Below are 21,257 nucleotides of genomic sequence, written 5' to 3' on the forward strand. Positions count from 1 at the left end.
CCTAAAGGACCCTAAAACAAACAAATCAAAAGTGAGGGGATGGCTTTAAGCCCACAAGAGAAGTATATTAAAGCATACAAGAGGTTGTATGCTTATGCTCGACCTAAAATCGGATGCAATGTTTTGCAACGTGTCTGACACAGCCATGGGAAAAATGGGGAATAATGCACAGTCCATTTAGGAAAGAGCGGTGATATAATTAAGTGATCTGAGTTCGCCTCCATTCTCTGGTTTTCACCTCAAAGTCATTATCTAATCTAAAATGTGTTTTGTTGCTCAGAATTATCCTTTCTCTCTATTCCTATTCAATCGTAATCTAGACAGAGAACCAGTCAAACGTTGTCCACAGTTACATGTTACATATAGAAGAGACAGACATCATCACTGTATTCAGTAAAGATTATTAGTCTGACAGTAAGTGAATTGGTTTCCTGCCCTCTGATCCTCCAAACGAGAAAGCAGAAACATCTACGTGTAGGTAATTGTTAGACCTAGCATCCTTGGCATACTTACCTCTGTCTTTTTGCCTCTACTGCCTGTATTTTTGTCTACATGCTGGACTTCATTTTTGCTGTTTTTTTAACTCTGCTCAATTTGCCACTACTGTTCAGTGTAAAAGTGCAAGTGCTCCCTGTGAGGATTATGAATATGTTTGGTTATCCACGATTGGCATATGATTTACTGGTAAGTCCTAGTAAAACACTGTGTTGGCCCAGGGCCTGTAAATCAAATGCTACTAGAGGGACTGCAGGGCCAATTGTGCCACCCACATGAGAACCCCTGCAAACATGTCTCAGGCCAGCCACTGCATACCTGCAAGGGCAGTTTTTAACTGCAATTTTAACCTGGTAAGTGCACTCACTTGCCAGGCCCAAATCTCCCCTTTCATTACATGTAATGCAATCCTAATGTAAGCCGAAGGTAGCGTAATGGGCATTGTGCCATGTATGTGAAAGGTAGGACATGTACTTGTGTGTTTTACATGTCCTGACAGTGAACTACTGCTAAATTCATTGTTCATTATTGTAAGAACTATTGTTCCATAGGTTATCATTGGAGCTGCTCTGTAGCATCTTACAAGTGTATCTTTCAATTGAGAAGTGATAGAGATTTGGAGTTTGGGTTCCCAGAACTCAGAATTTAAACACATCTTTCAATTAAGGTGGTTTTTAAATTGTGTGTTTTAAAATGCCACTTTTAGGAAGTGGGCATTTTCCCACGTTACCATCCTGTGCCTCTCTCTGCCTGTGGAATCCACATTTTGTTTTGACTGACAGTTGGGCTGTTTGTGCATTCATTCTAGACAGTAACACAAAGGGAGCTGAAATGTGCCCTGCATATCCTGATTGTCCATCACCAGGCTGATGGGCCTTCCTGAGCTAGAGTGGTATGAGAAGTTGTCACTGACACCTGAATAGGGTTGTGCCTGACTTCTCACAATGTTGTCTCCACCCCTCCCCTCCTGTAGTGTGTCTGGAGCCAGGACAGGGCTAGGCAGGATCTGTGCACTACAAAGACTATCCTTTGAAGTATGCCTACTTTAAAGGCGAAATGGGGTATAAGTATAGGACCTGTAACCCAATATTTTTAGAACACTTTTGAAGATTTGGAGAAACTGTGGGAGGCGAAATGCCACTCTGCTGCTGCGTTGTGCTGGCCTGCTGCTTGGGCAGTGGAAGGACTGGACTGTACTTTCTTATCCTGCTTCTTATGGTTCTCCAAAGGCTTGTGCATGCTTGTCTCCTGTTGGAAGTCTAAGGACAATTAAAGACTTCATCTACTGCTCCCCTGGACTCTTCTGTTGGGAGTTCCGACCTGCAAAGCGGTGCCAAATCCAGTTCTGGACCATTGGAGGTGGTTTGCTGCTTTAAGAGCTGAAAGTCCATGGATCACCCTGAAATACCATTTTTCCCACCACAAGCTTGCCACATGGTTGAAAAACAAACGCAACGCCTGTTCGCGGATGGAAGAACTGCTGCAGCCTGAGTCAAGAACACCATATCTCTGATGTCCGAGACCACCACTCCGACTTTGACCCAGGACCAAGCCCTGCTGTGCGGCTGAAGGAATCAGCACATCACCTGCTTGTAGCCGGAAGAATCAACGCATCACCTGTTTTGCCATTTTCGCATTGAGCCCAGCGCGTCCGGTAATTTTCCACGCATCGCACCTGTGCACCAAGTTTCAAGTGCATTGCACCGCAGTAAGAAGTCGCATTCTGAATTCGACGCATTGCTTCTCATCGCAGTAAGGAATTTGTGCAACACTTCTCCTGTGTGCAGCAAAAGTGACACCTCCATTCCCCTGGGACTCAAGAATCAAATAAATAAATAAATGTGGGATACTTGTAAAGCGCACTGTTACTCTACCCCAGTGTCCTGGCACTGTAGACTGCTGGGGAACCGTCCTGGTTTTCCCTGTGAGATGGTCCCTTTCTGGGTATCTCCAGGGTGAAACCAGGCATCCCCGGTGTCTGTGGGGGGCCGTTGTAGAGATGAGGCAAGCTTAATGCCCAGAGTTACCGAGTGTGTTCCCTGGTTAGAGTAGGCACTGAGGCGAGAATTATTGAGTCCGTTGACCCTGGTCCAAGACCCTGCCACGTCGGGAATTGAACCCTGGTCCCGGGCCATTCTCTGCTTACAGGTCTGCCACCTCTAACCAGTGAGCCACACCTCTCCACTCAACACATCGCTTGTGTTTTATGATGCCTCCCTCCATTGCAGCTGTTTTTCATCTCAGATTTTGACGCATCAAATGCACTTTGTACTAAAATCAACGCACTTATAGACTGAATAGCTTAAACTTTTAAAAATATATCTTTGCTTATGTATGTTAGATTTTTGTCATTTTGGTCTTGTTTGGTTTAAATAAAGATTCGCTATTTTTCTAAATGGGTGCAGTGTCCATTTGTAGTGTTATAACTGTGATACTGTGTATTTTATGTACAACTGCTTTACACATTGCCTCTGATATAAGCCTGACTTCTCGTGCCAAGCTATCAAGTGGGTGAGAAGGGGTTCTCTTGGATGTGTAACTCCCTTACCCTGGACAGAGAGCATACCACTGCCAACTTGAGACTCCCATGTCTAACAGTAATCAATCAAGAGTCTTACCAAAGCCCACGGGCAGGGAGATGGTCCATGTGCAGTCCATATTGCTGGGGTAGTTTCCAGGGAACCCAGGGCTAAGGATAACTCCTTCCATCTCAGTGGTGACGCCGCCACACTGTGCTGTAGAGGAAAAGGCAAGACACACTTACTAGGGATTATCGAAAGCCATGAACACTGAGTGCTTCCCTCTTTTAATGTCTCTACCATGTGGACATAGGAAATCCAACTGTAACTGAAATGGCAAATTTTTAGTCACCTCACGCCCACACACACAGATACATTCTAATTCTTGTTCAAACCTTACATTATATTATACATTTTTGATTACAATAAAAAAATCACTCTAATTTGTTTAATTGCCAGTAACAATATGATTTGTATAGTTAAAATAAGCACCAATTTCAACTGAAATGATTGTGTTTAACTTCTAATGAAAAATAAAATGTGTGTGTCCTTCACAGTTTTGTCAAATCACAGTTATTAATCCCTTGATTTTACTTCCATGCTTTTGGTTTATTTTTAAGGTGGGTATCACTTTCTCCTCCATTCGTGTTATCTAGAATTAAAAGTACTAATCCCATTAATCTACAAACGTTTCTCAGCCATTAAATGTATTCACCAAGAGCACTTTCTAATATTTATTTCGTTTTTCCGATAATGGAGGCAGGCAGGCTTGTCAGGGCGTGAGAAGGTCAATGTTTAAATTATTTTTTCAACGGGGAAAATTTGTATTGCCTGTGAAGACAAAAATACCAGGAACGCATGTGGGTTGCCACCTCTTCAAATTCAGATTATAATGTTTTTATAAATATATTTTTCGAATAAATCAGCACATTTAGGCCTTACAGGAAGCAACGCCAGCAACGCCACTTTGGGGGTGGGGAGAACATTTTGCTTGAAAATTCTGCCACAAAACATTTGTTGCAGTATTTTCACAGACAAAGTTTTATGATGGTAAACAACCTTGATAACTTTACAAAATGTTTCATGTGAAATTATAGTTTTGTGCACCACTAAATGAAACCTGATCAGAATTACATTAAGTATCCTTTATTAAGGATCTTGGACCAAAGTAACATTTTTCTTCATGACAGCTTGGGTGATAGATGGGTCATAAGGCAATTATTTTAGGGTAACAGAATGTGTATAAGAAGATCTGGGCACACAGTGGCAGACGAAAGACACTTTTAGTAAAGTCTGTGTTCATTAGGAGTTCACAGTTCCTACCAATGCATAATGGTGGAGGGTAATTCCAGCGACGCACAGTCCCAGGCATACAGGAAATGTGTGAATGGCCCTGTGAGGTACAGAAAAAGAATAATTACGAACACTTAAGAGAGCAGTAAGCCACCAGGTGTTGCCTATTAAATGTATGCACCTGCCTAAGGGTAGACAGTAAGGCTGCACTACTGAACGGCTTATACCATCAACCGTATTATCCTCCAAATATAGACAGGCCCAGAGGAGATTCAAGAGTTTTGGTGCACCCCAGAGGTGACGTTAGGGAGGCTCAACGAGCAGAAATGTTTTAATTTCTCTTCCTGCTTTCTTTTTTGTATGTGTGCTGCATTCTGCAGCACATATAGAAAAGGGAAATCGACATAATTGGGTGATTTTGTGCAGGAAGGTGTCCCTTCCTGAAAAAAATCAATCAGCCCCGCAACGCAGACACCCTTGCACCATAGTGAAATTGTGCCTGCGTTGGTGCATGGCCCATTGTGCACCGGTGCAGGGGAAAAGGATAGGAATGCCTCATAAATGCGGCCCAGAGTCTGTAATATATCAGGCAGAGCCAATGTGGTCCCTGTAAGAAAAATGTGAAGTGCTGCTGCAGAGTGAATATGAAGGACCTTGCACCACTCTCTTGTGTGGAATCTGATTTGTGATTGAAGTAACTTTGCACTGCTGCACCCCAATCTGTGGTAGTTCTGTGAATGTCAGGGAGACTTGCACAACAGCTGTCTGTGCTGTTCGTTAGTGTGTGTGTGTGTGTGTGTGTGTGTGTGAGTGTGTGTGTGTGAGAGAGAGAGAGAGAGAGAGAGAGAGAGAGAGAGAGAGAGCTACAGTTACTGCTTTTGGCTATATTATATACTTGTTCTATTTGTGAAGGAAGCTGATCTAATGATACTGACTGAAATTACTCTGTTGCTGCCTGTGATGTTCTTTTCCTGTGTGTTGGTGCAGCTTTTAGTACTGCTGCTGGTATCGTATCTGTTGTCTGAATGGGGAGATCTTGTAGTGCTATTCTTGACCTATAGTTCTATAGAAGTTTCTAACAGGCCTTACTAATATGGTAATGTTTTCCCTTGTGTTTGGAAGGATATATACCTGCAGTGTATAGCCCGGCTCACACTGGAAGGACACTACATCATTCACCAGGTACCGTTCTCCGTTCTTGAGACCGCTGCTGGGCACCGCAGGCTCCGGGCAGCTGGACAAGCCGACCGCTGGAAAAGACAAGACAGAATGGTATGAATGCAAAGCAGAGTGATTCCTACACGGGGCAGGTAGTCAGCTCCCTGGGATCTCTGGCTGAATATCTAGAGACCAAGGCGGAGGCAGAACGCCAACGAGAACGCGGGGAATGCTAGGCGCAACATCAAAGCCCAGACAGCATCAAAGCAGGGTCTATGATTCATAGTTGGCCCCAGGCTTTGGAGGGGGATGCTTCTCGGGGGACAAGATCCACTTCTTGTTACTTTAAAGATCTCCCACCCCAGCATCCTGCCAGTCAGCACTAAACTGTAAGAAATGCCTCTCTCCGGGAGCAGCGGTGATGCTAGGAAAAATAAATTGCTCTACTAAGATACAGGGCAAAGATGGAGGAGAGGCCTGGGCATGCATGCATGTAGAGGCACAAAGCAGAACTAGACATTGTGCAATGCCACTAAAGGGGAGCTAAGAGTAGCAGCTGCACCCCCCTCCTTGCGCCTTGGTACCCTGGCACCACTCCAGCTATTCTTTGAGTAAGGAGTCACAAAGGAGGCAGGAACAGAAAGTAAGGAGGGCTCTAAGAAACATTTTTTTTGGGAGGTTCTCATCCTTGTACCTGCTCAAACCCACCGGCAGCAACTGAGGAGGGTCAAGGGTGACAGACTGCAGTGCAAGCAGGCTGCAGCTAAACACACTGCATAGGATGTGTGTAGCTAAAGGAGAAACACAGCACCGAGCTCATGTCTTAGAGAGAACCATGTTACTTTCCTTTCAACAAACATCTCTTTGTCCTAATGATTCTACAGATAAATTGCAGCCTAGATGCCCAAGTATCTTTAAATATTACAGGCCACAGTGAGTAGCCTATGTGCCACGAGCTTACTGATGTAGATTCCTGAATGGTAGAGTACGTGTAGTGTAGGCCTGTGCTCTAGAGGTAGTTTGAAAGAACACAAGCGTCTTTACGCTGTAGAATATGTTCAGATCTTCGGCTGCCATTTTAGGAGATCAATTCATATAATTCCATGCCTAACATTTTAAAACCCATTCCTCTATTTCTGAAACCTAAATATATCCATGCCTAAAATGTTGCTAGTACACCACTTTCACACCAAAACATGGAAGACATAGCTCAGATGAGACGCTGGGCTGAAACTTCCTGACTTCTCAGAGCACAAAGAAAGCTACAGCTGCCAAGAGGACTCGTAGAAGCCCTAATCTAAGCAGAGGGAATCGAGAGAGTGAATCAGGGAGATGTTGGCAGGAGTTTGCCAATGTAACTAAGCAACATCTTTGACTTTGTGACACATAGGTTTCAAAGATTATGTTTTTTTAAACTTAAAACACCATAGAGGGCTTAATTAAAGAATTGAGTGCAGCGAATATCTAACCCTAGACCTCTCTCCATAGTACATCTTCTAGCAAGACCCCCATGATGCTGCAGTTCTTTTTGCAAAGTTTCACATACGCAATACTTTCCTACAAATCAACTTCAATATTCTGAAAATCTACTATTTTTGCATATTTTTGGTTAGGGCACGCTGGTGGGAATGGGTGCATGTCAACAGTTAGTAGGGATATATTCATATATTTAAGATATCTTGGTAGTATATGTTTATAAGTCTATTGTTTGCGGAATTTTTGTTACTTCAATCTCTGTTTTCATGTTACCCCTTTAGTAGTAGCGAAAAAGTCATTAAAGCCAAACACCCCAACACAAAAAATGTCCATCAGCTTTCAGCAGCTGCCTCGATTACACACTCATTAATATATTATCATGTAGAAATATGTTAATTAAAATGCCCTTTCATACCTTAAAGGAATAATAAAAAGCAACCAGTCTCATCCCATGTCTCTTTGCAAATGGCGGCTTCAATTTGCTGTTCCTGGCCACAGAATGTGGAAAGCATTGGCAATTACATACAGATATTGTGAGAAACATCTACAACTAAGGACCCCATGTAGGAAACCAGACCCAATATGCATTTAGGTTTGCAGTGTCATCTCTACAAAGGAACAGTGCACGATCCATGCATACATGGACAGGCATATAAAACCTTTGCAAGTGTACAGTCAAAAATACAACAAAAAGCATCAGCTAACACCTCAATTAAGAGGTGAGTTCCTTTGCATGAAATCCACTACTACGAAAAAGAATCATAGAAGACAATAACCCCCTACGAGTGTCTCAAAAAAAGAATAATTGACATGTCCACTTGCACATAAGTCCCTAATATGCTCACATCAAAAAACGAATGAAGAACAAGTACAATATCAACCTATCTTTGTAGAAAAACACATCAGTATGAAAACATTCATTACACAAACGAAAATAAGACATTTCAAACATGCATAAATGATAACATAATATAAATAATTTAACACTGAGATGGTTACATACACATAAGGGAACACCAAAAAAATACACTGAGGTGAACGAACATAAAAGACTTCATAGCGACACACAGACACACACACACACTTTTCACGTTAGCATGTAGTTAGTTATCTGATTGCCTTTGAGCACCTTAGTACGCTAGTACGCAAGCACTCACCTAGCATAACATATCTTATCATAACCCACCAGAGAATGTAACATAACGTAACATAGGACTGTACATCTTGTCTCCTTACTTTTATACTCCAGGTGGAATCCGGCAGCCGACACACTGATGTCTGAGTAGAAATGCAGATATAGGTTGTTGGACGTACTGTTGAGCAACGCAGGCACTGTGGTTCCTACACAAGGATGGATCAGAGAAGATCATACTTGTTTATCCTGTCTTTGGTCACAATGTCAAGGTAACGTGAAAGCACAATGTCTGATACAAATACTATCTTTTACAATTACTTTCATGTACAATTACTTTCTTTTCCCTTCCTTGGGTCGTGCCTTGGTCAGCAGAGACTCAGGTACAAAGATACCAGGCGATTAAAAATAAAGTATTGCATCAAAGCTGACAAATTCCATTGCTTCATTTTTTAGGTCTCGCCTACCAGACAGTGCAGCAGTCTAATGGTGAAAAGACCGGTTGCCAGCCTACAACTGGCTTAGAGCCCTCCCATTGCTTACCATTGGTTAGCTTTACTGTCACTCTCATTTGCTTGCTTTTTAGGCATCTTCTTGTTTGGGCTTTACTTCCTTTTCTAGTGTTTGTCCATCCCCTGGAAATGGATGCATTACTCTTTCAGTGTTTTCTTTTGGAGCTCTAGTTTTTCCTTTTTGGCAGCACACTCCACTAGAGTGCATGTTTTTTCCAGTCATCTCCGTCATGTGCTGCTATTTCTGCCCTCCACCGCGAATTATGTTACTTTCTCACTTGTGTGTTTGCAACTGATGCCTCTGTGTTAGGCATTCGCTCATGTGATTGTGCCCCTGTTGCTTGTGTTCTCCTCCCCCGTGCTCCACGTTCCTCTTTCTAACCTATGTTGCTTCACCTTCACTTTGTATTGCTAACCCTATCCAGGCCCTCTCAATTGCTTCTGTTCCTCGCCCTTTGTTGCCTCTGTCTCTGTGTTGCTTCATTTTCCACACAAGCCTCTGTGCTGCTTCCCCACCCAAGACCTCTGTGTTCCTTTCTCCTTCTCTCAAAAAAAAGGAAAAAGATGCTTTTGCACGACTTTTAACATGTGTAATTTACCAATCCAACTTGGATGGCCTCTATCAGTTTGTAGGCATACTAATGAGTGTTGCACGCACTTACAAAATGAGGAGGACAAATGCATCATAGGGCCGTTTTTATTTTGTATTACTCTTTAGCTATGCTCCACCGTCTCGGGACACAAAAAAAATTACCAAAGCCAACAAGTCTTAAAGGCGTGACCTATTGGTATTGCCAATGGTTGTTTCATGTGCAACTGAAAGGTCAATATGCTGGATCACATTAAGAGGTGCTTTATATATATTTTTTAAAGTAAGAAATCAGCGCCTGTGTTTTTAGCATGATTGATTCTTACCCTTACCTGAGAAACTTCCAATTAGGCTCATTGTGTTGTCTGCTCCATCAAAAACTTCAAGTGAATCCCAGTTTTGCTCGGTAACAAAACTAACAACCTGAATCTAAGGAGAGAAAGGAAATGTCAGATGGAGTCCATGGATGGAAGGACCAACAGTCATAGTTACAGTTGGAAAAATGTAAACACTGCCTTTGGTAACAACCCAAAATTGGGAACCTAAGTTCCAAATTACATAGCATTAATACATTATTACATAAATAAATTTGTCACATTCCAGTCCTTTGCATATACATTTTTATCTTCCATTAGAGACAGGTGGAAATCAGTCTTGGCCCACCCCAAATGTCAGTCAAGTTGAACTACTAGATCATGTTCTCTCTGAATGGGAAAACAAACAACCACAGACCACTCCCAGTGGAGCAGGACCCAGGCTGATGTGCACATGATTGGCTTCTGTCTGTAGCGGCACATTGAGTAAAAAATGCAGTAGGCTGAATTTCATTCCAAAGTAATTACCAATGGCTGAGACTGACGCATGCATTCATTTTTCTTAATGTCTTCCTAGAAGGTAGCTTGCTTGGATGGTCTCCAGCCACAAAATCGTGCCTCAAACACCTTGTACTAATACAAAAGCTTGGGTTTCTCATCAGGCCAGAGTAAGCATATCCTGCCTTACCTAATGTTCCTAGCTGGCCCTTTTCACCTAACTCCACTGCTGCTAAGTAGTGATGCTAAATAATTCCCTACATAGGTGCATTCGAATGAGATCACTTCTGGTGAGAACTGAACTGTATTGATAGAGCAAGGCATTGGGTTCAGCTACACAATATGAGGTGTAATAAGGTACTGAGGCAGAACTGATTATGAGTGGCAGATAAGAAATATGAGAGCCATGTAGGGAAGAAATTAGGTGAAGATCTGCACGGGGTCTGTTGATTTGGATCATAAAAAGGACGAATTTCAATAATGAGGGGCATAAGCAGATGTAGAAGTTGGATTCAGGTGTGAAACAAGGAGTTATTGCGAGTCACAAATGAGATGCCAGACTGAATTTAGGGGATTTCTGGATTTCTTTCAAGCATAGACTTCCCTCCTTTTGAAGCAATCAGAAATTAAAAAATGACTGAGTGACAGATATGAGAAATTCTCCAATGTGAAAAATGCATTTATACCTTCTTGATGTCTCAGAAGTACATAAGTACACTAAATAAGTACCATGCAGAAAATGCAGATTACAAGGCAATATCTCTTTTATGTTTAACAAGCCTAGCAAAGAGACTCTTGAACTCAGATGGCTCCCTTTCGAGAAACTGTAAGATCTGCTGACATATTTAAATGCTCTCAGCATGTCTCAATCAAATGCCTTCAAAACCATTCCATTAGAGTGCAGGGGTTGGATTTGATGGACTTTAATGGAGTAATCAAATGCCACCTGGCTTGCAAAAGCATGCACTCTTCCAAAAGCAGACTTAATAGTACATTTGCAAATACCTGTATTCCGGCACCCTCAGGGACTGTAATCTTCCACACACAGTTCAGGCTGTTCAAGTAGGGCTCTGGAAAGCCAGGAGAGAGGATAGTCCCTTTGCGCTCTGTCAGATTCCCTCCGCAAGGCACTGAAACGGCAAAGAAAAGACTATCATTTAATCAAAAGGCCTCAAAACATGAAACTTGGATCCAGAAGTGGACAATTGGTCCAGATAAACCCCATGCTTCAAAATGTGCTACAAGCGACCAGTGGTTAAAACAAACTGTGCAAGGGAACATGAGGAACACCAATTAGCAAAATGATATATACCACCAGTCGCAATCATCAGAAGTTGATCCCCTCCTTCTATTCCCCAACACATTGTTAAACAGATATGCCTACAAGGTTTATCACACAGGGATATTAGCAACTCATAAGTGACAAGCATAAAAGTTCACAATGTAGATTAAGAGCTATTATAAATCACATCCCCTCTGACTCCTTCCCAATGCTCCCCAACCCGCCCTGTACCAGCTGTATCCACAAAGTAACCTCACAAAAGATATGTCCAATAGCTGTCAACAAACTGTAAGTGACCTCTTACAATCACCCTCCAATGATCCATGCCCTGTTTTCCATAACACACAATTTAGCACCAAAAATGACAAAGATCGCCATACGTTAGAACGAGGAATCCTACAGGAAACTGACAAGTACAGCACTTTTATACTGGGAACACCACACTTGAGTTTCAGGAATGCCACAAGTGGATTAACAGGAGCATCACAAGTGAACACAAATAACAACTAAGTAAAACTGAGAAACACCACAAGGAAACAAAAAGAAAAACAAAACTGAATCTAAGCAATGCCACAGTGAATATGTGAAACTTCATAAAATAATCTGAGACATGACACACTTGTTTACGAGGAATGCCGGCATTGGATAGGAGCGACACAACATGAGTGACTGCGAGCACCAGAAGTGACTAGAAGGACTACAACAAGTGAATAAGAAAGCTAGCAGTGAATATGGGAAACACCAGGAGCGAGTATGAGAAACACCTGCGGCGATATGTGAAACACCACATATGAATTTGAAGAATGTCACACGCGAATACGAGGATCAATGTAAGTGAATATGAAGAACCTAAACATGAATTAGGTACAGCCTACTGAACACCAAGAACCAAATAAAAGAGTATGAAAGCTGTCTCAGGTTAATATGAAAAATGCCATGATTGAATATGAGGAAAGCCACGAGTGACTATGAGGCCCATCGCAAGTTAATAAGAGAAACACCAGAGCTGAATATGAAAAATACCACAACCGAATATGAAGCACACTACAAGTCAATGTTAGAAACACCATAATCATATATGAAGAACCACGCAAGAGAATTCAAAAATGGCACAGGGGAATATGAAAAATGTCTCACGTGAATATGAGGAACACCACAAGTGAATATGAGGTCGGCCATGAATGAATATTAGAAACAGTGCAAGTGAACACGAAGAAACAAAAAGAGAGTACGAAAACACAAGGGAATATATATGAAACATGCCTTAAGTGAAAATTATGAACGCCACAAGTGACTATGGTGAATATGACAACTTATGTATCAGAAACACCACAAATAAATATGAGATACATATCTGGAACACTATATATCTATGTGGAATTATCACACTTCATTCATGAACTGTCAAGACAACTATTACGGGGCCATTTAAGATTACAGCGTACCTCAGGACAAAATGAACAGACACAATCACTCCAAGGTTCAAAGCCAGTACCTCCAACATGCCACATACACACATAAATAAATGTAGGCAACTGGCACAGCACCGATGATGCGTATGAATCTATCAAAAAAGCCATCGACACTATAGCTCCCCTAAAAAGACATAAACAACATCCAGTGTCAAAACAAGAAAAATGGTATACGAAGGAACTGAGAGCAGAGAAACAAAAATGCCGACGAGCTGAGAAAGCTTGGAGGAAAACAAAATCCGAAAACAGCCGAATTTTTTTTCTAAATGTTCAAGCAGAATACTACAAAAACATAAAGTTGGCTAGAAAACAACAATTAACACAACAAATAGCAGAAGCAGGTAACAGCTCTAAGGAACTCTTTAATATTCTGCAAAACTTCATAAAGCCTACGGCATGTGAAAGCTCTGATGACTTTTCACAGGATTTGTGCGACAAAATCTCCTTATTTTTTGAAGACAAAATCAACATCATCTATGATAGAATAGTGGCAGCTAACAACATCAGCAAAAATAACACCAAAACTTGTTCAATCACAACCCCCACTATATATAATAAACCTTCTCTGACGTCTTTCCCTTCCATCGACCACACAGAGCTCCTTACTCTTTGCAACCATATAAAAACAGGATCCCCTAATGACCTTGTTCCAGCTAAAATGGTTGGCCCTTTGATTCCTTTATTAGGTCCCCACATACTTGAAATGGTCAACATCTCCCTCAGGACAGGCCAGGTCCCGGCAGATTGGAAAAAGGCAGTGGTGAACCCGATAAGGAAAAAGGCATCATCTCCCTGGACAGACCTTTCCAACCTACGTCCTATCTCTCTCCTACCTTACTTGGGCAAGATCACGGAGAAGCACGTGAACACCTATCTCTCCCAACATCTTGAAGCGACGGAAGGCCTGGACTATTCTCAATCCGGGTTCAGGCCGAACCACAGCACAGAATCAGCACTTCAAACAGTGACCAATAACATCAAAATGGCACTGGATGATGGTTGCTCTATGATTCTGGTGCTGTTGGATCTCTCTGCCGCTTTTGATACGGTGTCTCACAAGGTGCTTCTCCATCGCCTAAAGGAGGTGGGAATAGAAGGAGAGGCTTTGGCGTGGTTGGAGAGCTTTCTGTCCGGGCGTTCCCAAGAGGTTAGGCTGGGCTCCCATAAATCCACCTACAGGGAGCTCAATAAGGGAGTGCCACAGGGCTCCTGTCTGAGCGCCACACTCTTTAACATATATGTGGCCCCCCTTGCCAACCTAGCAAGATCTTTCGGGTTCACCCCTGTGTCGTACGCTGACGACACCCAACTCCTTTTTCCTTTTAAAAATCTTACACCTGCAATAAAAAAATCTTTTGCAGATGGCATGAGAGCCATTGCAGACTGGATGTCATCAAACTGTCTGCAGTGTAATGTCGGGAAAACCGAAGTTATGTTGTTCGGTCAAGCGACGGCACTTTGGTCATCGGACTGGTGGCCCCAAGAACTAGGTCCTGTCCCCACCCCTAATAGCAAGGTCAAAAACTTAGGAGTATTATTTGACCAACAACTTACTTTCAAGGATCACGTCAATCAAGTAGCCGGCACCTGTTTCCGGGCTATCGGGATGTTAAGACGTGTCTTCCCCTATCTACCGGACCACCACAGAAAAACTCTGGTGCAGGCTCTTGTTATCAGTAGGGTAGACTACTGCAATGGTTTGCTCCTTGGAGCCAACGAGGAGCAAATCAAGAAATTGCAGGTTATTCAAAATACTGCAGCAAGGATTGTCATGAATGTCCCACCAAGGACACCATCCTGCCCCCTACTGACTCATCTACACTGGCTTCCTGTGAAGAAGCGAGTTCAGTTCAAGACCCTGTGTACTATACACAAGAGCCTAACAGGGATGGGCCCCATGTATTTTACTGACATCTTTCAGCCCTATATCCCAGGACGCTCTTTGCGTTCCAGCAATCAGCAACTACTGAAGGTACCTAGAGTTAAGAAAACCAAGCAAGGTGGCCGTGCACTGGCTCACACTGGACCCACACTATGGAACACACTGCCGCCGGAACTAAGGTCTATCACCAACCACATGATGTTTAGAAGAAATCTAAAAACGTACTTGTTTCCTAGCAACTAATGGTCATATTACATCCGGCTACATTCCTTATTCTCACTTCCATCTGCAGTTATAGCGCGGAGATACCCCTTCGGGGGTCTAGTCTGGCGCTTTATAAGCATATAAAATAAAAAATAAAAAATATCTCTTGTCACCAACGTGACAAATTGCAGCGAAGGTGAGGGGGCACTTTTTAACTACGTCACAAAGGAAACCGTTAGACAGAGGCCATATATTTATGGAACACAGGCCGCAAACTGGAACAGAGAGGTGCATTCATCCGTGACTCGCCAGATAGCAAAGGCCATAAGGCACAAATCGACAAATATATAAGAAAGGCAGTAGCCCCACTGATCATGCCAGCGACTTATGACAAAAGCCCTGGATGTCACAGAGTAATGCAGCCTGGAACAGAAGGCCCATGCCCCACTGGAGAGGCAGTAATGTTTGCACTCTTCTGGGCGCCCTTCCTTGCACAGCGTTTGACGACCAGACCTGGATACAGCTGTTAGTCTTACAAGTCAATGTGGCACACGAGACAACAGTGGTCATTTAGCATTTTTTTGTTTATTGTTTATTGGCTTTAGAGTCAGTAAAATGCCTATTTCTCGATGGATGCTTCGCCACGAGCAACGGTACAGATGAGGTTGTTAAATTTTACAAGAACAAGGCAACTACACTGTGGGGCGGGCATCTCTCCCAGCCGATGTTGGGTGCATGGATACAAAAACGCAGAAATACACCTGCTGCCATGGAAACACGCTGAACATACGGAGATGGAAAGGGGTAATTCAGGAACAGCTCCTGCTCTGGAACTGAATAAATTATCAGACACCGAGGGCCATATTATATACAATTTCCTCTTGGTGCTTCTATAAGGAATAGAGCTCAGGTCAAGTTTAAATACATGTTTTTGTGATTGGGGAAACATAGCGGAAATGAATAATGAAACCATGGCAAAGCACATACGTTTCATTTATTGCTTGTAAATCTTCATATGTACAATGGGGGTTTATTTAAAAACAAATCTGATCCATAGAAAATCAGTGTTAAAAAATATGACGCAAACGTGCTATTTTTTGCTGGTCACATACATTGAATTGAAAAAAAAAACTTCAGATAATTTGAAACGCTTGAAAAGTTTCTTTAATTGATATACAATACGAACAGAGCAGCATTCGTTTTGTTGCATTTTTTACATTGGTAAAAGTTTTATGTACTGTGTTTCAGAGTATGCTTAAACTAAGGGCTGGTTTGTTCAATTCCCTGGATCGGAAATAGTAACTTGGTGCAAGATGGGTATTCTCAATTGTTTGCACAGGGCTAAACATTAGCCGAAACAGATTCAGCTTCAATTATGAAAATCTACAGACAGTTAGACAGAGAGACACAGATATTCGGTGTTCAATTTGAAGCTAAAAAGGCCATTTCCTCCACACACTTCGACATATTAAGAAGCCTCAAGCATTTAAATAAGGTATTACGGATTAAAAGTGTGCCCACAAAAAGGATGCCTAAAATCGTACACAGAAACATCAACCAACCTTGTGGTATCTGCACTCTGTGTATGTACCTGTGCCATCTTTTTTCCACTTTTTGTAACGATATGTGAAATCTGTTATGTCACTAGGTCATCTAAGGTGATTTGATGTCTTGTTGTTCTGATATATGAATGTATTATGGTTATAATCAGTTGCGGCACAGATGGTGGGGATCCGATATATTTAAAAAGAAAGTTGGGAAAATCATAAACTTCACTTATGTTATTAAAGTAAAGAATAGAAGTATTCCTGTTATGCAGAGGTTACACAATACCCCACACAGGAACTCTCCCAGATTCTCGACAAAATGCAGGAAGTTGTCATCATTGACACAGTAGATGCCAAACGTTGGCTTTCTCCCATTGTTCTAGTAGAAAAGAAATCAGGAAAACTGGGTCACTTCATTGACCGTAGGTGCCTCAATAATGCCTTCCGAGTGGAGAACTTGCATCCACCCCGTATTAAGGAACCTATAACATCTGTTGGCCAGTCAAACAGTGAAGCAAGCTTGATCTGTGCGCTGCGCATCATCAGGTGAAATTAGGTACATTTTCAAGGCACCGCACTGCTTTTGTGTCAAACCTTTACCTCTGAGGCGGAAAGCCTTTACCTCTGAGGCGGAAAGCCGGAGGAGAAAACTGCATATTTTTAAAATTGTTGATCTTGTGTGTGTACTGTTTTTAAAAACGTGCATTCTTACCTGTGCTCCCTTCTGGGCTTGAGCGCCTAGGAGGCTCTTGACTAAATAGCGGATTTAGCGCTGTTTGGGGATATTGTTGATCCTGGGACGCCATCGCTGTTCACGCGAGGCCACGCCCACTGGACAGGCCACGCCCACTTCTTCCCGCCTATAACTACCGCGCTGATCACTAGCGCGCTTAGTTGAACCTTTACCTCTGAGGCGGAAAGCCGGAGGAGAAAACTGCATATTTTTTAAATTGTTGATCTTGTGTGTGTACTGTTTTTAAAAACTTGCATTCTTACCTGTGCTCCCTTCTGGGCTTGAGCGCCTAGGAGGCTCTTGACTAAATAGCGGATTTAGCGCTGTTTGGGGATATTGTTGATCCTGGGACGCCATCGCTGTTCACGCGAGGCCACGCCCACTGGACAGGCCACGCCCACTTCTTCCCGCCTATAACTACCGCGCTGATCACTAGCGCGCTTAGTTGAACCTTTACCTCTGAGGCGGAAAGCCGGAGGAGAAAACTGCATGTTTTTAAAATTGTTGATCTTGTGTGTGTACTGTTTTTAAAAACTTGCATTCTTACCTGTGCTCCCTTCTGGGCTTGAGCGCCTACGAGGCTCTTGACTAAATAGCGGATTTAGCGCTGTTTGGGGATATTGTTGATCCTGGGACGCCATCGCTGTTCACGCGAGGCCACGCCCACTGGACAGGCCACGCCCACTTCTTCCCGCCTATAACTACCGCGCTGATCACTAGCGCGCTTAGTTGAACCTTTACCTCTGAGGCGGAAAGCCGGAGGAGAAAACTGCATATTTTTAAAATTGTTGATCTTGTGTGTGTACTGTTTTTAAAAACTTGCATTCTTACCTGTGCTCCCTTCTGGGCTTGAGCGCCTAGGAGGCTCTTGACTAAATAGCGGATTTAGCGCTGTTTGGGGATATTGTTGATCCTGGGACGCCATCGCTGTTCACGCGAGGCCACGCCCACTGGACAGGCCACGCCCACTTCTTCCCGCCTATAACTACCGCGCTGATCACTAGCGCGCTTAGTTGAACCTTTACCTCTGAGGCGGAAAGCCGGAGGAGAAAACTGCATATTTTTTAAATTGTTGATCTTGTGTGTGTACTGTTTTTAAAAACTTGCATTCTTACCTGTGCTCCCTTCTGGGCTTGAGCGCCTAGGAGGCTCTTGACTAAATAGCGGATTTAGCGCTGTTTGGGGATATTGTTGATCCTGGGACGCCATCGCTGTTCACGCGAGGCCACGCCCACTGGACAGGCCACGCCCACTTCTTCCCGCCTATAACTACCGCGCTGATCACTAGCGCGCTTAGTTGAACCTTTACCTCTGAGGCGGAAAGCCGGAGGAGAAAACTGCATGTTTTTAAAATTGTTGATCTTGTGTGTGTACTGTTTTTAAAAACTTGCATTCTTACCTGTGCTCCCTTCTGGGCTTGAGCTCCTAGGAGGCTCTTGGCTAAATAGCGGATTTAGCGCTGTTTGGGGATATTGTTGATCCTGGGACGCCATCGCTGTTCACGCGAGGCCACGCCCACTGGACAGGCCACGCCCACTTCTTCCCGCCTATAACTACCGCGCTGATCACTAGCGCGCTTAGTTGAACCTTTACCTCTGAGGCGGAAAGCCGGAGGAGAAAACTGCATATTTTTTAAATTGTTGATCTTGTGTGTGTACTGTTTTTAAAAACTTGCATTCTTACCTGTGCTCCCTTCTGGGCTTGAGCGCCTAGGAGGCTCTTGACTAAATAGCGGATTTAGCGCTGTTTGGGGATATTGTTGATCCTGGGACGCCATCGCTGTTCACGCGAGGCCACGCCCACTGGACAGGCCACGCCCACTTCTTCCCGCCTATAACTACCGCGCTGATCACTAGCGCGCTTAGTTGAACCTTTACCTCTGAGGCGGAAAGCCGGAGGAGAAAACTGCATATTTTTTAAATTGTTGATCTTGTGTGTGTACTGTTTTTAAAAACTTGCATTCTTACCTGTGCTCCCTTCTGGGCTTGAGCGCCTAGGAGGCTCTTGACTAAATAGCGGATTTAGCGCTGTTTGGGGATATTGTTGATCCTGGGACGCCATCGCTGTTCACGCGAGGCCACGCCCACTGGACAGGCCACGCCCACTTCTTCCCGCCTATAACTACCGCGCTGATCACTAGCGCGCTTAGTTGAACCTTTACCTCTGAGGCGGAAAGCCGGAGGAGAAAACTGCATATTTTTAAAATTGTTGATCTTGTGTGTGTACTGTTTTTAAAAACTTGCATTCTTACCTGTGCTCCCTCCTGGGCTTGAGCGCCTAGGAGGCTCTTGACTAAATAGCGGATTTAGCGCTGTTTGGGGATATTGTTGATCCTGGGACGCCATCGCTGTTCACGCGAGGCCACGCCCACTGGACAGGCCACGCCCACTCATTCTCACTTCAAATGTGCCTTCCACGCAAGCGCAGCGGACGAGCGCAGCGGGAGCGCCGTTTGCGCGCCGAAGGCGCGCCTAAGGCATGCCCGTCTGGGCCCGTCCGGGCCCGGAGGGACCCAGGCCCCGGGATTCTGCCAGATCTTCCCCCCGGCCGACTGAAGTATTCAGCAGACACGCTGCGGGACCCCCGACCGGTAATACACCCAAGATGTCGCTACATTCTTGATGTAGGTAAACCCTTCACAAGTTGCACGCACTGCGACACAGCCACCCTCACCCTAGCCAATTCCTGCCTGCATCTTGGCTTACTCAACTGTCGCTCTCTCCCCAAGCACTCACTGGAAATTAATGGACTGATCCAGGACCAAGGTCTAGACGTATTGTTCCTGACAGAAACTTGGCTCTCCGACAATACCGACGCTGACATAGTCATTGCCCTCCCCCCAGGTTACTTCATCCAAACACGCCATAGACCCAGGGGAAGAGGAGGCGGGCTGGCTATAATCTACCGCGATCATCTCGGCTGCAGAATCACTGACGCCAAGATTGAAGACGCAGAAAGCTGCCACTTCTCCCTCTTAACCTCCCCAACGCATTCCATCTCGGGCCTGCTCATCTATCGCCCCCCTGGCACTCCTGGGAAATTCCGTAATGCAATGACCGAGACGACCGCTCAATTGGCCGCCTCCGTATCCAACTTTCTTGTCGTGGGTGACCTTAACCTTCATTTTACAGACCCGTCTGACCGGGCCGCTTCTGACCTTCTAGCGGATCTTCTGTCACTTAACATTCGGCTGGTGAATAAGGAGCCCACCCACGACAAGGGGCACCTCTTAGACCCCATCCTCACGAACGACACCAACATTACCACCAGGCCCCCTCTATCATTGCCATGGACTGATCACTATTTAGTCCCCATTTTATGGAATTCTCCCTCTTGTACCACCCAGTCCACAAAAATCAAAGTCACTGACAGACGCTGGCATAAACTCACACCATCAGAATGGTCTGCCATTCTTGCCAACTCTATCCCAACACTCTCTTCTGATGTCGTCACTGCCGATAAACAGTTCAGATTATGGATCACATCCTCCCTGGATATACTCCTCCCCAAAACCACTACCCTCAAACATATCAAACGTATACCACCGGCCCCATGGTACACCCCAGAACTCAAGTCGCTTCGGCAGAACTGCAAAAGAGCTGAACGTTCCTGGCGAATGGAGAAATCTAAGACCAACAAGGATGTCTACCTTACCTCCTTATCAGTATACAAATCCTCCATCAACACAACAAAAAGCCTATTCTTCCAGGAAAGAATTAAAAAAGCCGCCTGCTCCAGCAAAGAAACTTATACCATCCTGAAGGACCTTCTTAACGTCCCCGTTCCCATCCCCAGAAACCCCCCAGACCCCAAAGCAGATCAGGAAAAATGCCAACAGCTAGCCAACTTCTTCCAAGAAAAAATCCAAAATATCTTGAGCTCTATTCCCCCATCTAACATGAGCGATTTGGATGATCCTCTCAACACTCTGATTTCCCCCATACTTACTTCTTGGGGGCAAACATCTATCAAAGAAGTCGAGAACACTCTAAAAACTATCAAAAGTGGATCCCCCAGGGACCCCGCTCCATTGCGGCTCCTTAAGGAAGTAGCTCCCATTATCATTCCCCCCCTCACCCATCTGATTAATGCGTCATTCCAACAGGGATCCGTCCCCCCGAGCTGGAAAGCAGCAACGGTAAAAGCGCTCC

General features: G+C 44.0%; 1 protein-coding gene across 1 annotated transcript in view; it reads right to left on the reverse strand.

Annotated features, from left to right (window-relative positions):
• CSMD2 (CUB and Sushi multiple domains 2) overlaps nucleotides 1-21,257 on the reverse strand; it is a 607,842-nt gene that overhangs the window by 229,228 nt on the left and 357,357 nt on the right. The window contains exons 30-35 of the mRNA XM_078683053.1: nucleotides 10,992-11,116; nucleotides 9,507-9,603; nucleotides 8,178-8,282; nucleotides 5,439-5,557; nucleotides 4,338-4,407; nucleotides 3,114-3,230 (exon numbers count right to left, since the gene is read on the reverse strand). Of these exons, the coding sequence (XP_078539179.1) occupies nucleotides 3,114-3,230; nucleotides 4,338-4,407; nucleotides 5,439-5,557; nucleotides 8,178-8,282; nucleotides 9,507-9,603; nucleotides 10,992-11,116 (633 nt within the window). The remainder of the gene's footprint in view (nucleotides 1-3,113; nucleotides 3,231-4,337; nucleotides 4,408-5,438; nucleotides 5,558-8,177; nucleotides 8,283-9,506; nucleotides 9,604-10,991; nucleotides 11,117-21,257) is intronic.

The sequence above is a fragment of the Lissotriton helveticus genome, chromosome 3_1 (assembly GCF_964261635.1).
Source record: "Lissotriton helveticus chromosome 3_1, aLisHel1.1, whole genome shotgun sequence".
NCBI lineage: Eukaryota > Metazoa > Chordata > Amphibia > Caudata > Salamandridae > Lissotriton > Lissotriton helveticus.